The 20733-nt window shown below is 39.1% G+C and overlaps 1 protein-coding gene across 1 annotated transcript in view; it reads right to left on the bottom strand.

Annotated features, from left to right (window-relative positions):
- The window catches only part of BANK1 (B cell scaffold protein with ankyrin repeats 1), a 136407-nt gene that overhangs the window by 20347 nt on the left and 95327 nt on the right, over positions 1-20733 (bottom strand). Inside the window, exons 9-11 of the mRNA XM_085057929.1 lie at positions 5175-5271; positions 3380-3679; positions 286-570 (exon numbers count right to left, since the gene is read on the bottom strand). Of these exons, the coding sequence (XP_084914055.1) occupies positions 286-570; positions 3380-3679; positions 5175-5271 (682 nt within the window). The remainder of the gene's footprint in view (positions 1-285; positions 571-3379; positions 3680-5174; positions 5272-20733) is intronic.

Genomic DNA, 20733 nt, shown 5'->3' on the forward strand with positions numbered 1-20733 from the left:
AACAGATTCACTCACAGCTAGCCCAGTGATTCTTCGTTTTCCATCATACTGTCATAATTTTTTAAAAGCTAAATAAAAACTGTGATACTATCTCAGATGCAAACTGAAAATTATTCAGAGATGTTCTCAACTCATTTGAAGGGTGAGAATAGGTTGACTGAAACAAACAACGTGTTGGTTTGAAGGCAACTGAACAGGGATCCTAATCTTTCAGAAAGTGTTGCTCATCAAAGAGAAGAGACTCTACATTCTCCCAGAGAATATTTACAAAGCAGCAGCACCAACCTTGTGCTATGTAGGGAGTGTTCTCCTCTCTGACCGGTGAACTCAGGGGACGAGGGGCAGGGGCTGGCGGCCTGTTCATGATAAAGGACCTGAAGTGTTTCCTTTTCTCCTCCTCCTCCTCCTGCCCCAGGATGAGATCATACACACATTCATCCTGTGTCACACAAGTGTAAGGATGCTCCTCATCGCTGTCCTCCTCGCTGCTACCTTGGTCTTCCCTGCAGCATGGTGTTATGAGTTCATCACCATGTTCTCTTTTACTCCTGTCCATCACAAAATTCCTCTCTGAAATGGGAAGGAATTGTGTTACATATATAGGATAAAGAAAGTAGATTAGGATTTATCTTAAAACTTAGAGTTTCCTCATGTAGCTCAGAGACCTAATTTCACTTCTAAACTAAAGCGCTCTCATTTTCAGAGGCTTCTGATCATCTAACTCAGTAGAGAGGATGCCCCAAAGGAGTAATTCCAACTTCAGGGCCTCCTCATGATTTCACATCAGATTATCAAATGTAGCTGCTTAGCTATTAGCCACAAAATAAATGAGTTTATTTGCAGAAGTACTGAGATGCTCTCACGAGAGTTAAACAAACATGTAACTCATGGTAAAGCCAAGTAAGAGGTACCTGTGGCCCTTGGCATTTTGCAAAGTCAAGCTGTTTGTTACCTGTTGTAACAATGACTTCAGAATTGAAACTTAATTTAGGAAATGTTGGGTTTTTTTGTAGGAAATGTTTCCTACATCTTCAATAGCCGACTGTGTTTTGAGGGTTCTACAGATCTTGTAGGTCAAGGTGAAAAAACAATTAAAAATTTTTACAAAATTTTTCTACCCTTTACATTTAGCTAAAATTTATGGCCTCTTATAACCTATGCAAAGACTATCCAAACCTCCCACTCCAATAACTTCCATGTCTCTCTGTATTCCCTACATTTAATATATTTCCTACTACAGCTACTCAGAACTTACTCTGCTTTAGATTTTGCCTTTTACAGCATTAAAAGGCACAGATGGTTTTCTGGACACCTGGGTTTGTTTTGATTTGTCTTTAAAACATCCACAAACTGCTAAGAGTTAGAGCCTGTCACTGAGGCTGGTGTTCCCATAAATGTTTATAACTTCCCTGGCATGATTACCCATCTTTCCTGCAAAAACAGTAGACCTGCCTGGAATTCTTGTACTGACTCATGTTTTCCTTGTAATTTACTGTCTGTACCTATGAGTATCTGCTAAACTCGGCTGTGGTCACTACTGGTGTTTTCAATCCATTTGCTGCTATTTAAAGAACTATCTGTTTATTGGTTCAGAGGAGCTAAACAACCATTGTAAGTGGGATATATTTGTTAGTGGGATGCATTGATAATATGTACTATCAACATAAATTCTGGATAAAATATATGTTTTAAAACCACAAGTAGTGTTAATACACCTGCCATATTTAATATGAAAAATAGTTTGTTTCCATGTCACTGTATAACTTCTGTTTCCTTCTCTGTAGGACATTCTTTCTTTTAACTCCCACAGGGGGCACTCTCAGGCCACTGCCAAAACAGACTTGAAGAAGAGGGAACTTGTCTTTGAGGTACTCCATAGCAACTAAAGCAAGCAGCTGACTGAAAATACGTAGCAGTACCTCATTAGAGATCCTCTTTGAAAACAAGCATCATCCTCATCTAGAGGAATTGATACCCCATTCCCCAGTGATGAAACCCAGCTAAACACAAAATAATTCAGAGCATGTTTTAAATGAACTATTCACACAGGAGCATTTTCAGATGAAGTCTGCTTTAGCAGCACAGGACTTGGCACAGGGCACCAGGAAGCTTTCTCTGCTGGTAGCCACATGCAGGCAGACAGCACTTGGCAGAGAGGGCCATGTTACTACTTGGTGGTATAGCCATGGAAGAGCTATCCCAAGACAGGCATTTGTATCTACCTACACTAACAAATCCTGTGTGCCAAAACTGACCCCTCATTTACGCACACATATAGATTCAGTTGAGTGTTTTGTGGGAAGCAAAACACATCTTTAAAGTTAATTTTATTCTGTCCCTCTTTCTCTTAGAATTCACCTATGACTTTCTACATACAGCCAGCTTTTTCTTGCACAGCAGAACACAGGACAAAACCCTACCTATTGCAAGCTCTTTCTGTCTAATGATGTGAAATTCGGAGTGCGTGGTGATGGTAATTTAAGATTCTAATATGTTACACCACATTTGAAAACGGAGTTAACAGTAATAAGCAGTGGAAAAACTGGGAAGCAATTTGTGTGCACACTCATCAGTAGTGTCCCTGACAAATAAGAAGGCTTTTTGGTTTTTTTTTCCCTTTGCAACTATTTAAGACTGGTATTTAAGCTCGAATTATTTTGTATATTTGTTTTTCCCAGTGAGAAAAATTGATGATCATCCCTCCTGAAATAGATGCAAATAATATTTTGAGCTTCTCATAATTTCAATCAAACCACAACACAAAATTTTAGACTTTTACTCAGGTAGAATTACTAAAAAAAGGGAAAAAAGGCAAATCATTTCCTTAATGGTCAGAATTTCTCCCTTTCTTTTCAATCTGCAATATAACTTTTTACTTCTAAGTAACTACAAGACTGGCTAAAATGTACTGAGACACTATGTTACTTTCTCTGCATGGTCACTTTCCATTAATTCTACCTCTGAAATTGCAAGCTGAATTAAATCAAGATAGCATTTAATGTTTTAAAATGGTAAATAATTAAATCAACTGGACAAAAATACAGGCTTCACTTTTTGTTTCAAGCCTCTGTTTTAAACCCAGCACACCATGCAGTATTTGGCAGCTGTTTGAGATAGGTGGAGTGAGGAAAAGCTGAACCCAACAGCCATACCACAGTATTACCTGACAAACCTGGTCATGAGTATTTTGATGCAGCAAAGGTCATATGCACATGCTTGTTTTGCAGAATTAGGGCCTCATGTGCATGTTTTCTTTGTAGCATTAGGGCCATAGTGCCCAGCTACTGCTGTTAGAAGTAACTGTACACAATCTCTACAGCAGAACTCTGTCTGCACTTGCACATATTCACATCAGGTTGCTTTCCTCCCCAGATCGTACCTTGTGATAGATTGTGCAGATTGTCCTGTCTTTGGATGCCAGGCAGATTTCGAGGGGGAGGAGGGGGTGGCCTCTTACAGAAAAAGAAATCTCTTCTGCTCTCTTTGAGCTCATCTCCTATGTTGGCATACAAACCACCAGGACTGTTGTGAAAGCTGTATGAATCCTCCTCTTCTTGATCTTCACATTCTGTCTCCTCTCTGCTGTCTTTCAGATCATCTTTCTTTTCCTCAACCACCTCAACTTCTTGTTGGCATCTTGATCCAATTCCATACTGATCTCCTGAGTTCCGCTTGGCTTCTAATATTAAAGAAAGCATTATTTCATTTAAAAATTGCAATCTGGAAACATTTCCAGTTTCAAGGGTTCCTACAGAAGCAACACAATGGCTCATAAAACTTTTATGATCTGATAGAGCAGGAAAGCTGTCAAATACATACCATCAGTGAACAGCTTTTTAAATATTTACTAAATCAAGAGTGGAAATTTTCATTGTACCTTGCTACTCTGATACACACCATCTTCGTGCATGCCATGTTAAGCTTTTCTAGAGCTGCTGTCAGAAAGAAATCACAACCATTTTCCTTGTCTCCATAATTTCTATCACTTGACTTCCAATGCAGCACATCATAACACTTTGCCAAATAAAGCTGTAGCTCACACATCTGTGTTACTTCTTTTTGTACAATGGGACTTGTGTGCTTATTTGAATCTCTCTAAAATGAAATAAACATTGCCTGTGGGAGACATGACTGTAGAACTGTGGAAACAGAGCTCTTCTGTCTCTAGTGGCCCACAGACCAACAATATAGCGGAGAGATGTGAAAATGTACATTTTAATCACTATGTACGGCATCAAAATTTTAGTAGTCAACCTCAGTAACGTAACAGAGTAAACTACACAATCTGTCAGCAGAGTTCACTGAGCCCTTGAGGTTGGTTTCCATTCTGAGCTATCCTTTGGTGACGCCTGCCTTTTACCACTGATTCAAATGGGAGGTTAGGGCATTTACCTGGCTAACATGGCCAGCTGTTACAATTTGTGTTCTTCTTCTGTGTGTTCACCCTGACATGTTCCCACATACAATGTGACAGAGACAGCCAAAATTTGATTAGAGCAAACCTGTTTTTTCACAGTGTCTATCATCTACCTATATGTGTTAAAGCAGCCAGTTTGAACTTACCAAGTAAGAAACATCCTTTTCATATGTATGAGACAGTTGAAAACATAAAATTGTCAACAACATAAAAAGAGGATAAAATTTATTCTCATAGATCCATGATACTGTAAGATATATGCAAAATATATGCCATCAGTAAATGCAAACAAGCAACTTTGCAGTTTTCAAGGGGAATGCATACAACCACACAGATCATCAACAGGCTCGTTGTCAATCTGTGCTTGGAAGTAGGAACATGAAGCTGCAAAATGCCAACTATCTGTGCCTCCACACAGGACTTGACTGCACCTGTATGCAGTGTCTCCCCCTTTATGAAGGTTCTTCTCTGAGAGCTTGGAGAATTCACCTGTTTCCTAGGTTCAGAGCAGAGATCACAAATTTCCAGAGTTTACAAGGAAAGGTGGTTGCACTGAGGTCTTGCTTACCGAGTAGTAACTTTATCATCCCAACTGAATCCCTCAACTGCCTTTCCCTTTCAGGACATGTGCCCTCCCTAGAAGTTGTTGTAACATGTGGAAATTGAAAGCATTAGAATAATTTGCCCTCTCTGCCTATAAACTCATTAATTTCCTACAGCACATACCAGCACCAATAAAGCTATCAACATGACTTACCCATGGCTGGTTGAGTTTCTGAGCCTAACATAAGCATGTAAGTGTTGCTGTCTTCTGCTTCCTCCTTGCAATTAGTGAAATTACTTGCTGCATAATCCTAGAAAGAAAAATGAAGGAAAATACTTGTTTTAGTGGCATCATCTCCTACCTTCCCATTTTGCTATTGATATAACACAGAACATTCTGCTAGGAGGAAAGTGAAGACAAACATCATACATTTGCAACTATGTAGTGATATACATACTGTAGGCAAAAGGAATGCATATCTCTGGATACATTAAAAAGACACAAGGTTCTGACACGAAATACCAAGTTTGCACAGCAAGGACTGTAGCTCATTGACCTATCCCTAGCACCTTGTTGGGCTGTCAAAACAGTTCCCAGCTCTGCTCCCAACTTTGAAGCCTCACAGTTTATGAGAAAGAACAGCAACAGAAAAGCAGGAAGTCCATAGGGCATGACTGAAGAGCTCAAGGGTGCACATGGTGCAAGAAATCTCTGGGGAGCTCATTAAAAACAGTGGCTTGTGCCAAAAGCCATGTGTGCACTGAAGAACCAGAAATGGGACTGCAAAGCATGTTTGGAGTTCAACCTCAGTGACCAAAGGTGGCAAAGTGGTGTTTTGTTCCTCTAGAAAGCTGTTGTGTTCACACAGCTCTATGCAAAATTAGCCCAAGGAGGGTCAGAACAATTGCTTCTCTAAAACATTACCAATGTATTTCTTCAAGGAGAAGAAGTACAAACTTCTGCTCACCCACAGCAGCTAAAAGCAAACTTGTAACACAACTACAGACAGTTCTGCTGTCTAGAATATAAAACACACATATGTTAATGCCTGATTTTCCTAATAACTGAAATTTCAAAAAGTAACAGTTTTTTTAAAGAAACCAAATAGGACCTTGATTCCCATGTAAGTGTGATATGAAACTATCCTCTAGAGACACAATGGAGCCCTCAATAATTAATCAGGAATTTTGAATCACAAAATGTTAACTCTGGGGGTTGAAATACACCAACCCCAAGGCAGGTAGGGAAACAGCACGGTCCATGTATCATCCAGACTGCAACATTAATTACAAGCAGAATAGTATGCATTGAAGTCAAGAGGAAGAACTGACAAGCAGTTACACCCTCCTGCATGGCACAGAAACTGATTCTCTGGAGCTCATGCTGTACTCTCAGTAAGTTTGTTCCTAGTATCCTGCTGCCTCCTGGCACCCACAGGCACTGCCTCAGGGACAGGGTTCTCACTGTGTGAAAGAGGAAAGTATTTTGAGAAATAGCAGGTTTTTCTGGGGAACTGAGAATACCTTCTTCCCTGCTGCTGTTGTGCACAGCCACCTTCTGAATACCTGTCTGAAGACAGTGCAGCCACCTGACTGTGCAACAGGTGCCTCCCTGGCCTGCTTTGCTTTGCTGCTTTACAAATAGACCTGGATCTCTACACAGCTGTGCTTGCCTCCAACAGCAGAGGATTCATGCCTGCCTTCTGTGCCCAAACGTGTGCATCTGAGACAGAATCTTGTTGCTTTTGAACTTCCCTATTATGTATGTAGTTCCTTTATGCTTCACAGGAGCAGGATACCTCTGAAAATCCCCAAAGTTAGAGCTTTTCAGAATATTTACTTTCAAAAGATTTAGGCCTGGATGTGCTAAATGTAAGTGTTCGTTGTTGGAGTCAAAAAGAATTTTGATGTTTACTGTGAAGAGAAGATGTGTGTGGAAGAAATCAAGCAAGGAGAGCTCTAGATGTATTATGCTCTCCTGTTAAAACACTGGAGCACCACACCCAGGCAATTCTTTCAAGGTGTCTGGCCACTTCTATCTTCACAAACATAAAGTACTCATGGCTATGCAGTTCGTAGAATGAGATCAAAAGGGTAAACAGAAGAAACAAATGGCACTTTCTGATTTTCTTCTTTGACATAGATACTTCTCAGCTAAATGAAACCAGGTGACTCACAGGAAAACAGCGTAATATATATGATTAGTATACATCTTTGAAACTTGAATGTTTCAGAAGACTGAAGGTCAGCTGTCCTGCTGGTTTATAGCTGCTCCATTGACAATGCTGAGTCTTAGGGAATTCAGGATGCAATTCAGAAGTTCAGCCCCTGACTACATTTTCTAAAAGCCTCCTGGACCTGTGAGACAGAGAAAAGCTGAACAGACAGAAACAGTCTTTAACTAAATATGTTTACACTACAAAACAAAATTCTGTATAATGAATAAATTATTGACAGAAGTCTCCTCTGACACTGGGTATGATGACACTGTGCACCTGAAAATCGTGCAGTGTCTCCAAAGGCAGTGGAAAGTGTCCTTGTCTAAGAATGCAAAGCAAAACAACTAAATTGGAATAATGCCATGGCTCAGGCTGCAAACCTTGCCATGATGCCCTGAATGAATGCCCATTGCTTTAAACTTTGAAGTGCCTTTTATTTGTGCTGGGTCACGTAACTTAAATGTAGTAGCATAGCTGAACTTCCAAGTTATTTGAGCCTCTTTGGCTGAAAATGGGTCTTTGATTTGCTCTAGAGATTTCTTATGGATGTCAAGCCACCTGCCAAAGGAAGAACATGCTTAACTGGACAACCAGCATTACCCAAAAAAAGTTGTTGTCAGCACAAAACTGCTCATGACAGACTATGGAATAGGGCTCTGAATGTCTGAAACTAGTTTATGACTTAGCAAAGTAATTTCCTTACCTCAGGACCTCAGGATGCAACAGGAATGCTGTCATGCATTGAAATTCCTCTGAGAGACTGAAAATGCTTCAAGTCCTAAGATTAAATGCCACTTATCAACGCTGAAAGGTAGATTCCTAATTTTCTTTTACTTATGTATTTTAACTGTCCTGATTAACTGACTTTCAAAAAGGTAGGGTTTTTTAATAGCTTCAAAGCCATTACTCTTACACAAAGCCTGAACTGATGTATCTCAGTTAGTTACTCAGGAATTCATTAACAGAATTATTATAATGTCTTCTTGGCGTTTTTTACAATGCTCTTCTGAAGAGCCATATTCTTACGACATGTTTTTGAAAGATTTTCTCCTTGTTAAACTGAGACAGAGTCATCAACTCTGGCAAGGGCCCACACCATTGAAATTGGGCATGTTTACCTTATTGTATAATGAGGAGTGAAACATTAAAGAATTCAGAGGAATGTAACCCAACAGTGATGTTGTATCAAGTTATGGCAAGGGTGAGAAGCATCTGGACATCAGCACTCCATTTATAAACAGTTACTCACAGGTAAATCTATCAATCACAGCTCATAGTAGCCTTTATGTATAAGATATAAAAGGATATATCTAAAATATATCCATACCTTATATTTCTAGAAACAAAGGAAAAACTTCTGATTTGTTTAGGGCAATATGATCTTCTTGGATTCTAGGGCATTTCCAGCTGCCTGTTGGATAGAATTCAGGCTTGCTAGTAGACATCCCAAAAGTACTATCCAGTCAAATCAACAGCTTTGAAACCCTCAAAGTTGTTGTGAACTGTAAACTCTTCAAAATTTCATGCAACTGCCTTAAAGTATGCCCACTCATAAATCATTACACTGGATCATGGACTTGGAAGGAATTTGAAAAATCTTTCTAGTATTTAATTTACTAGTAGGGTACAAAATAGTATAAGAACCAGGATGACACCAATTAATAAACTTTTCCATTTTCATAATGAACTGTTGAAACCTGCGCTAATAAAAACATTTCTTATTACTTCTGATTTCTTGTTGGCTGCATTTCATTCTGTGCCTTAGTGTTTCTCACAGTATTCTTAAGTATCTGTGCTACAAACTCTGTCTTAGTAACCTGATACAGCCTCTGCTTCCTATGGAATTCATCCTCCTACTTGGGCTTGTTTTCCTGCTACTCTTTCAAACTTCACAATGAGGGAAGTATGCATCCAGATATGCTTTTTAAAAAAAAATATGCTGCTATTATGTTGTTATTTTTCATTCCTGTGATAGAAGCTGTATACAATAACATATCTTAGATCCCTCTCACCAAGGTTACGCTGTCTGGACAACCTCAATGATTTCCTCTTCTTTGTTTACACAGAAAAGAGCCCTCTAGCCATTTCCTTCACCTAAAATGTCAGAACCTTATCAATGCATTTAAAAACTCCTTGGATAATGTCTCCTGCTGCATTCCTTTCAAGGCAGACACTGGTGACCTGGACCTCAGAGAAAGCCTACGTGCTGGTACACAAACACAGGGCTTTTTCCTGTTCCCTTTTTGCTTCCTGGACAAGCTATACTTTTTCATTTATCCATCAGCCATCTATTAGACAAATATTGCAAGTTTGGTCACATAAAAGAACTGTATCCTTATTTTAATGTACTTAAGTTTTTTTTAGCAGCGGCCTGGTTTTCCTTTTTACTTCTTAGACTAAAAATCTCCAGCCCTTCTCCTTTTGCAGGCAATACAACTCACTATTGATCAGCATTCAAGATTCTAGAAAAGGGACACAGCATAAACAACCTAGGTCTCAATCTGGGAAAAACAAGCCCTAAAATGATCATGGTAAGTTCTCTATTCTAACAGAGAGTAATGTTTTTCATCTATTCAATTCAAAGCACTGGCACAAACACCAAAAAAAAAAATGCTGCCTTCCTTCTGAAAAAGTATGCTGGATTGCTCTAAAAAAAGGTCAACTTGGAAAAAACTCCAACAAAAGAAAACCACAACCAAACCTCAAAACTTCCATATAAACAAAATCCCCCAGCTTCTACACCCTATCTAATGCAAAGTGGAAGGTCTGTTCCAGGGAACTTAAAAAGAAAACTATAAACCTTTATTTCCAAAGTGACATAACTTTTCAGTAATTTCATGGCCTTTTCCATATGAGTGCTTGATATTATGGAAATCTTATTCATCTTTACAAATTGCACAACTGAAAACAAGTATTGCCTCTGATAAAAAAACTCATAGAAATATCTCAGCTGATAATCCCACAAAGTATACTGTCATGTATGTTGTGAAGATGTAGAAACAGATTAAATATACAAAATATTGCTATACTTCAAATTCTGAGGCCTATATTGGCATTTCTGATCTCAGGAACAGACAAATAAGATTCCATCAGCTCGTGTTTCATTACTGAAGCATTTGTCAGTCTTGACCCTAACATGCTCATTTGAAACTCATCTATCATTCCTACCTAGCATTAAAGCATCAACATGATATGTTCCTTACCCTTACATTTCTTCCAGGTGCTTTCCACACAGTCAACTTTCCTGGTTTTGGATGTGTGACACATTCATGTTTCATGTAGAAAGGACTTAAATTCCTCAAAGGCAGGACTAGATTCCTACTCCTTTAAATCCTACCAGAGTAACTATTTTAAGGCTAACTTTATGGACCACTTCAGGGTAGTTTCTGATGGACAAACACTGCCATTTTGGTGACAATGAAGAACAGCTTTGCCTTTCAGTAAAAACTTACACTGGGGTGAATGTAGAAAGCCCTTCTCAAAACAAGGGACTGTCCTCGCCTACTCTCTTCCATCTGCCTCAGAAGCCAGCAGCAGCAATAAAACACAGCTTTCCTCTGCTCCCAGATATCAGATGCCATACTTGGTAGATTATTTATCCCTATGGGAGGTGAACTGTGCTGGCAAAACCAAAACCCCAAGCAGGGCACTGGGTGCCTCCCACGGAAAGGAGTCCTCTCCTGTGCTCTGAAGGCTTAATTAACCAGAGGGCTTCTCTGCATTCTTGGCTGACATGGATACGGACCTCACCAGGCAGGACTAAGAGCTAGGACACTTGCATTACTTCACAGACCACAACCATAGCTATAGCATCCTCTCACTGGGAGTGAACATAAGCAGAGAAGAAAATGGGATGTAAACAAGGTAAGTAATTTCAGGACCGCAAGATAGAAAAAGGCTGGATGTTTCCTCCATTTCTTTGTCACAGGCCTACTAAATTTGCTTTCAGAGAAACTGATCTGAAACACACTGGTTGGATTTCTTTTTCCAGCCCCAGGTGATTTGCTTGTACCACTCCTCAGACCTGCCAGCACTGTCTGCTTAGACTCTCGGTGCAACAACTGAAGCAGAAGGGATGTATTTCCATTTGGAAGCCATCTTCACAGTTTTTGCTCCTTTTCTCTCACCCTTGCTGTGGTTTAGCCTACACTATGTCCATTATCACTTCCCAGCCAGAGCTTTCCAGAATGCAAAGTGAGAACCATTACACTGTAGGAAATATTTTCCGTCTGCACTCTGAGTTCCTCATGACAGGCAAGCAGACATTTGGCAAACACTTCCCTTTCGTTCAGTTACAACTGCATCCCTGAGCCTAGTGACCAGCCATTCTGGTTATAAAAATTTTTCTAACTCTCAAGTCTGCATTAATTACTAATATTCACATATTCTACAACGTAAAATATTCATCAAAGGACTGGAAGTGTTTAAGTATTTATGACTCATTTTTTCCACGGTCCTATATGAGCACCTGGAGAAATGACTGGAAAAGTGAGTTTCATAAAATTGATTGCATGCATGAGTCCTCCTCCAACATTATTGTTCATTAGCTTTATTAATGTCAAACACCTTTACTACCTTATTAGCTTGCCTGGTAACTGAGGCTTGCAAAAAACCATGAGAAAACTCAGATTTCCCTAAAGCATGAGGGCAATGAAACATTCAATAAGGTGTTATAATGAAAGACAAAAACCAACCTGGCTGTAAAGCTGGGCAGGTGGGAAGAACAGTGGTGGAAAGGAGTTGTGCTGCACATGTTCTGCCATGCAATGCTGAAACAGACAGCAGTTTAAAGCAGCGTGGGCTGCACAGACCAGGGGCTGAATCCCTTGAAACACTTGAACTTGGCCTCCTGACCTGAGCAAGACTTGTCTTAGAGAAAGCCAAAAAGAGCATATATGATTCTTCCAGCCAAGACTGCTGCTCCTTCTGCTTGCCCCCCGTATGTCAGAGCAAGCTGATGTGCAACTGTGGCCTTTCAGGGAGCATGGTTAGACCACAAAAAGAACAGGTATTTAACATCAGTAACTATTTCCGAATAAAGCTGCTCATTCTAGGAACAAAAGGCAATGACTGATCCCTTACTCAAAATGATTTCTCAGAGTAGCAAGCAATCATAATTTATTGCAAACCCCTCACACCTTCTTCATGCAGCTGCTTACACCATGTGGCTTTTTATTACATGTCTGGACGTAATAAACACAACGTAAGTGTTGTTGAATCTTAAGTTTACATGACCTCTATCCCCATTATGCCTTTAACATACATCCATTATGCCTTTAACTCCCAACAGTTTTAAATGTTCAAGGTCAGGATGAGCAGGGCTTTAAGCAACATGATCTAGTGGAACATATTCCTGCCCATGGCAGGTGGGGCGGACCAGATGATCTTTAAAATTCCCTTCTGACCCTCTGATTCTACCTGAGCAGTACACAAGATTTTGAATCCTTCAAAAGCATGTTCTTGCTGCGTAGAACTGCAGCATTATCATTCCCAAAGCACAGATTTTTCTTCTGGGCTCACAGGTGTGTGCATAATTGCTTCATTTATCTGTATGGTTTTCAGTTTAACCCAACATTTGCTACTTTGTTCATGTTAATTCAAATCAGGAGTATCACATGAGCTGCTGGACAAGCATACTTATGTGCTGATTACACTAATCCTAAAATATTAGAACATTAAAAACACATACTAAATAAGGTACAAAACCAAGCAAGGACAGAATGACAGTAAAAATAATTTTGTGAGGTTCACAATAATTTGTAAAATTCCCTCTGCATATAATTTGTCAGAAGTCTCAACTGCTACCATGTTTTCTACAATACCAGAAGACAACAAAATGTTAGAGTTCCCATTCCAATAGGCTAAAAGTACATAAATGCACACAACTACCAAAGATAGATTGCATAGAATAAATGAGAAATTAAATGCTCCACTGCCAAAATCTAATGATTTTGAGATCAGTCTGGAGCAAATATATGACTGAAAAAAATTATTCATACTATATTAAGAAACTAAACAAATTAAAATACCAATGAATACCCAACTTTGGGCATAGATATTTTAGTAAGAGCAAAAAGGAATTGTTTCATTTGAAATAATCTATCGTAATTTTAAGTAATTTCCTTTTGGGCTCCCTTATTAAACCACTTCATTTGCATGTCTACTTTAACTTCATTACAAGCAGATTTACTGCACTGCATATCAGTCAGCATCCCTGAACTGATCCCTACTTGCAGCATTACTTTGTGTAATTTCACACTTACTCTGTATGCTTGTCTATCAAATTATAGCAAACTTTCTGCAACTTTTTTTTAACTCCTGCTTTTCACTGAGTTTCTGGGGAAAAAAAAAAATACCCAAAAACCCTCTCTGTAGAAATTCACACCCACTGGAAAACATAATAAACAAAAAAGACACAAAGTAAGTAAAGGCTTTGTGTTGAGAACTGTCCATTTATTATTAAACAGCCTTCAAGACTATGGCTTTGAGAGATAAACATTCACCACAAGAGAAACAAAAGAGAGCCTTCTAATCACACAATGAAATTTAACGGTATATACAAAAATATGTTTTTAAAAATCAGATCTCTGCAGTCTCCATTTGAAGAATTTGTGCTCACTTTTTCTCTGCTAAGCATTTATGCTGTTCTCTAATCTAGCTACTGAGTATCACGGGATTTTTCTTCTGAACATTCAAAAATAAAATTTCTCCTCAGACTCATTTTAGCTCATTTCTCCTTTAATGACAATTCTTGTTACTTCACTTTTCACACACCCACACAATTTTTTGAAAGACTTTCAAATCTTACGAAGTACTGATTCTGCTGAACAGAATATCCACTGCTGGTTGACAGGCTATGTAATCATTACAAACTCCACAAAAGCACTCCCATCTCTCACACAGGTCAATTTTTCAATCCAGCAGGGTAAGAATTTTTTCTTGCTTTTCTGACTTTTTTTTTTTCCTGGGCAAATCAATATGCATTCTCCGGAGAGCTTCTCTTTCACTTATGACTGTGATTACACTGTTTGAACTTTCGGCGTAGTTACTGAATTAGCACTCCCTTTAGCAGATCAAGCAGTAGCAGAGAGAGAGTCAGAATCATTTAGGTTGGAAACGACCTCCAAGATCATCAGATCCAACCATAAACCTAACACTGCCAAGTCCCACGAGGCCCTGTCCCTGAGAGCCATGTCAGCTTGCAGTACCAAAACCAGAACCAGCTCCACTCCTTTGTCAAGCCAGCAGCTGCTGACCATCCATCTGTTGAACTTCGCAGTTATTAATTTTTCCTACCACTTATTTAATACCCGGGAGATTTTGCTTTACATTTGCTGAGATCAGTTCATTAAAATACTAATTTCAAGCGGCAATTATCTGCTGGTGAGCACTGCTGGTGGAACCAGCAGTAGCACTGATACACTCTCAGCTGCAGGGGTGTTCACAGATGCTCAGGTCCCTGGAAGTGGAAGAGGAGGTTGAAGATCTTTAAGTGACTGACTGACAGATAAGAAATAAGACATAACTTTACATCTCGTACCTATTTATTTCTGCTTTTGTTTCTCCTAGATAGCACATATAACAGTTTTTTGAAATCCAAACCAAGAAAATGTAATTAGCTGTGAAAAGCTCTGAGATTCTCTGCACAATAACGAGAGCAGGTAAGATTTTGCCTTTGTAAAGCATAATTACGTTTTAGATGACCACAATATCATCTAGGGGTGTGAAATGTTTAAAATACTGCAGAGTAAATAACACCTAGACAGAAACACACCTTAAAGGGTAATGAGTGAGTAGAAGAGCAACACCTGTGGAAAGCTTAAGATTTGCACAACTGAACAGCTAATGCTTAAGTAAGAAGAGTAAACAAATGGCATTTAGCAAGGTTTTAGGCTCCTGAAAGAATCAGTGACTCTGTCTGGAAGGAAAGGAAGAGCATGCAGAAGGCATTGAGAAAATGCATCAAATGTTCCCACAGCCCAGGTGACTTTCAACTCCTTTTCATGTAATGAGGACAAACATGGTCTGGCTGAGAAAAAGAACATTTAGTCTTTCAGTACTGTTTGTTTCAAAGCTCTCTGCTCCAGACTACTGACAAGGATGTCATGGGCTGGAGTCAAAGATAGTTGCAATAAGATGCTACTAGCAGAACATTCATGATTTATCACTGGTCTCAGGCTCTCCAGCATGCATACATTATTCCTCATTTTCTACGCTGTATTCTGTGTGTACATTGCTTTGTGCTGCCCTAACATGTAAGCAGCTTCTGTGTTTTAATGAGAACTAAATTTTAGATGCCGAGAGTCACAGTATTGTCATTTGAATGCAAGTAACAGAAATTTCTCGAAGATCTCTGGTGACTTCTGAGATTCAGCTCTTCTCCCTTGGACCCAGGTAACTGCTCAGAAATTCTTCTTCTTTTACAGAAACTAGCAGGAGTTTTGCTCAACCTAGGCAACCTTAAAAATATATATTGAACTAAATGGGAGTAGGATAAAGTGCCTAAATCTGTGAAATACCATGGTATTTCTAGAATATGTTCCACACACATGTGCTAACAATTGCCAGAGTTTTCAGATACAGGTTTCTATATGCAAGTTCTTAAAATCTTTGCATTTCTAAACAATAGCTAAGCTAAAGAATGAGAAAAGCAGCTGAAATAGTAGTTGTTACCTGTACTGCATTCAACTGAGTCTATTAAAAAGCTACTATTCTCATGACTGTGCATATACACACCAGGAAGAATTATGTAGTTAAACCCTTCTGTGGGAAAACACTGCTACAGCATGTGGTAATATCAGGCATTTTATAATAAACAAAAGCAGGAAAAACATAAAAGATGATTTTCCATCTGAAACAGGTATAATGTAAATTACACCCCTAGTCAATCAGATAAATAATTAGCCTCTACAGAATTTATTTCTCAAATCCAAATAACGTCCTTCTCTTACTTTTGCTTGACTCTAAATGGATCTAAACTTGATGCATGTGTTTGCTTCCATATTCAACTACTATAAATTTGCTGCTAGTACTCTGGCCACTCTGCATTATTGTTTTAGTTCATTGCATCTTGCAAGGTATGAACTGAAGGATAGCGATACCATAGTTAAGGAAAGAAAATGAGAAGGTAAAGTCTCTGGCAGAACCCATCTCCTTTTTTCCTAAAATAGAGATGATAATTTTTTCATCCTGTATGCATGTTTCAGGACTTGGTAACAGCCGGCAAACTACTTTGAGACCTCTGGACATCAATTTAAGTGAAAGCCCTTCTCTCTCTCCCAAAAAGGCAATCTATGCATTTGGTCAGTGACCTCTACACTACTGTGTTCAGACAAATAACTTCATTTTAAGGTGCTTTGCTGCGTTCACATATTTCAGCAACAGCTGGTTTTATTTGATGGCTGTATATTTACTACTTTCAAACTGTATCTGTTGTCTCAGAAATACATCCTGCATTTACAGAAAACAGCTAAAAGAGACAAAAGGTTCAGTCTAATTTGGGTCTATTTTGCATACAGCACACAAGCAATATGAATTTCATCTTCCTGGCTACTACAAGCTCTCTGACAATCCAGACCCCCAAAGAGAGGAAAGAAGGTAGCAATAGAGAAAAATAATACCTAGATAATTTTTAAAATGTCAAGCCAAAGTACTTGCAACTCAGCAAAATAAAATTCTTTTCAATTATCTGTTATGTAATGTAAAGTAAGATCATATTTCACTTGAATATTTCTATTGTAGCATCACAGAATGGATGGGGTTGAAAGAGACCTTAAAGTTCATCTAGTCCCAATTCCCCCTGCTGTGAGCAGGGACACCTTCCACTAGATAGGTAGCTCAGAGCTCCATCCAACCTGGCCTTCAATGCTTCTAGCACAGCTTCTCTGGGCAACCTGTTCCAGTGTCTCACCACTCTTACAGTAATGAATTTGTTCCTATATATCTAATCCAATCCTATCCTATTTCAGTTTGAAGCCATTCCCCTTGTTCTGTCCCTACACGCTCTTGTAAAAAGCCTCTCTCCATCTGTCTTGTAGGCTCCCTTCAGGTACTGGAAGGCCACAGTTAGGTCACCCCAAAGCGTTCTGTTTTCCAGGCTGAACAATCCAAATTGTTAGCATCTTTCCATGTAGGAGAAATGCTCCATCCCTCTAATCATCTTGGTGGCTATGAAGAGAAACTCCTGATGTTTGAGCAAAAAATTATACAACATGAAATGAGAGTTAACAGAAGATGCTCCTGAAAGAAACAGAGGTTATTTGTCTTAATTTTATGTGGTATTTCTCTCTGAAAAGCTCCCGTATCTCAAGGAAAATACCTAGTCCTCTGAGCCTTTTTTGCTTAATGAACAGCAGCAAACCAACAGTGAGCAGTCACCTGTTTTCTCAGAGTGTGAGAGCAGATCTATATGATCTGTACTTGGGATGACACGTACTTGTGAAACCCACTGTGGTATGGGATCTCTGCCCCCAGACAAGACTATCCTAGTTGACTGATGGTGTTGCCTTCCTTCCATCTTTACCACATCCTGCTTTCAACTGTAACTGCTTTCCATGTAATCCCCAAAAGCAAACAGGTAGGTAGATAGATGATAGATAGATAGATAGATAGATAGATAGATAGATAGATAGATAGATAATCGATAGATAGATAGATAGATAGATTCATATATTCAGCATTACATCCTCACAGAATTTTACATGAACAAATATGGGTTGAACAACACAATGCAACGAATTGTATGCTATATATCATAAAATCTGTCTCAGCTGAGGAAAGGCTAAACAAATATAAATGTTTTGCCTAAATCCAAAAGAAATACATTCCCTGACTGATGACTCAAACACAATTAACTGCTGCCTGGAGAAGGTAAATGAGTACCTGCTAAAAGCCACAAAAATTACTTTTGATGGCATGACATGCACTGAGACTTACTTCTGCTTCAAAAGAGACATAAAGACAAATAACTGTAATTTCTGATCCATGTAATTTCTGTTTAAAAAATTGTGTAACACTTTTTCATCTCAATTTAAGGTGGGGGGAGCCAATCAAACTGGAGTAATCAGCCTGCTTCTATGCTAGCAACATCAGTATTGGGAAATGCTGAGCAAGCACAGCTCACTGAAACTGTATTTGACAGCTGTTTTCATGGCAGCTGCTACTAGATTATAACTTGATATGAGTACGGATCTCAAATGTTACCTTTTCATTGAGCACTTTTAGCTCTCAAGAAAAGAAAGAAGGAGCAAATGACAAAGTAAGAGCCAAGCTGGAAAAAGACTACAGCAGAAAAGAAAAAGGACAAAGCAACCTACATGTGACACTCAGTGTGTTTCCTACAGCATCACGTTCTTATTTAATACCAGCAATGTTAGTCTACTGCAATTACCTGCTCAGTCCATGACATTTTTCTAATCCACAGTCAGGATCCAGAAGCTCGGTAACTGAGGTTTATCACTTTGAGCAGTTGGCCAAACTTTGCATTATGCAGGCATACCTGATGCATTAGAGTAAAACATAATGCTAATGAACCTGGGATGTAATGCATTAGTGGACGGGTTTTTTCCTGCTCCCATCTCTCTTTCAGACACCTTGTAGCCACTGCTATCAATAATACCACACAATGTAACAGAAAAGCAATATAAGCAAGCTGAGATATCGGAGTTACTATTAAGCAATTGGATTCTACCTTTTCACTTTAATTTTTTAAGAGAATTTCTGGGTTTTTTTTCCTAACACGACATACAGAACTTTTAACTAACTCTTTCCCCTTCTCTCTCCTGCCAGCACCACACAGAACGTAGCTACTGAGTGTAAAGCCTGGGTAACTTTACAAGAGCTTGGGAGCTGAAAGGACCCAAGCAGCAGACAGGAAGAACAGTAGCAGCCAGTTACAAAAGGAGTCCCATTTTATTCCTTCCCCTGGAGCCTCTGCCAGTCATGCTGTGCACATTCTGCTGCATGTGCATGCTGGGCAACACTCTTGGGGCAGATCTTCATATGTAGTACAATGTGGTCACCTCAAAGGGACTGCAACATTTTACATGAAACTCTACCGCCTACTTTTTTCCTAAATATGTGCAACAGTGTTAGGAAGAATGTCTGAATCTAAAGATCTATACAAAACACCTACGAAAATGTGTCTTTGGAGGGAAAAAAAAAGTTACAAATGAACTACTGGTATCAACTATCACTTCAAGGTCACTTGTCACCACTGACCTATTAAATGGGGTTACTCTGGCAAGCAGGAATTAAAAAAGAAAAAAGAAAGAAAAGAAATGGCATCTGTTGCCCACAGCACTCTGGTATTGTTTTTCAATTGACTGCTTTGTGTCCTGCCTTATCTTTTTGTTTCTCTGTTAGAGTGTGAATTCCCTTTTGTGGAAATTTAATGATGCATCTAAACTCTGACATGCAATTCCCGCGATGGGTAAATCTCAGATATTCACGTTTCACTGAACAAACTCACAGTATGTGTGACTTCATGCAGCAGTGTGTGATGCTGAGGAGGTTTAGAAATTGGATTTTTTGTGGATTTATTTTTAAATAATCTCTAATGCTGAAGAGAGGTTATTGTCACAGCAGGCATTTGTGGAGCACTGAGAGAACTTTGCTGGTTAAAGAGGAATGAGTGAGCAGTGTGAATACGAAACCTTAAAATTCAACATGTTTTGAAATTCAAAAGCTTTGGTGAAACCATACAGAAGAAACAATGCTGTTGCAGGGGCATTACAGCTTAAAGAATATGAAAACCAGCAAGACTCAAGTGTATTTCATATTGGGGTTTCCATTCCTGCCTAAAATAATTGAAAGGGGTTTTTTTGTTTGTTTGTTTGGTTTTTTTTGCTTTTTTCTGAGACCTAAAGGGAAAAAGAGATACAGAAGACCAAATATCTAGCTTTAACAAACTGGTTAAAAATACCTAAACATTCCTGAAAGCTAGGAAGTCACACCATGGATTAATATGAAACCTGCAATTTCCAGGCTGTCCCTACTTCAGCAGCAAGGTAGTCAGGACAGACTGACAGAAGAGAAAGCTACAGACTGACATATGAGCAAGGACCTCAGGGCCTGAGTCATTAATTCATCGACTTGCTACACTGTGGAGCACCAGGCTCTGGCTAACTCATGCTGAACTACCAAGCAGCAATGCCCACCCAGGAAGAGATATCATCAATAGAGTAGACACACAGCTTTGACCCTTGATCATGCCTGCAGTTCAGTGTTTCGTGAGCAATTTGTTCACACTTCTTACCCTAAGGTGGTTGCAGACTATTGCACTTGTGTTTATTGTAGTTTAGGAGAGCTTAGGTTAGTAAAGGAAAACAAGCCCATGAGTACTGAGCACACCCCAGCATGGTTAATAATTTCTTCACTATCTATTCAAATGGTATGTCTTCCCTTCAGCACAGTAAGTTCTGCAGTCACACAAGTGCTTTGTATGATTGATGCAATGGAAATACCAAAAGAATACGTTAAATTTTGACACTTCGCTAAAAACCATTTCACTAATGATGACTGTGATTTGACACATCTGGAAGAAAAGAGAAAAGC

This window comes from Lichenostomus cassidix, chromosome 4 (genome assembly GCF_008360975.1).
Source record: "Lichenostomus cassidix isolate B80296 chromosome 4, HeHo_3.0, whole genome shotgun sequence".
Taxonomy (NCBI): Eukaryota; Metazoa; Chordata; class Aves; order Passeriformes; family Meliphagidae; genus Lichenostomus; species Lichenostomus cassidix.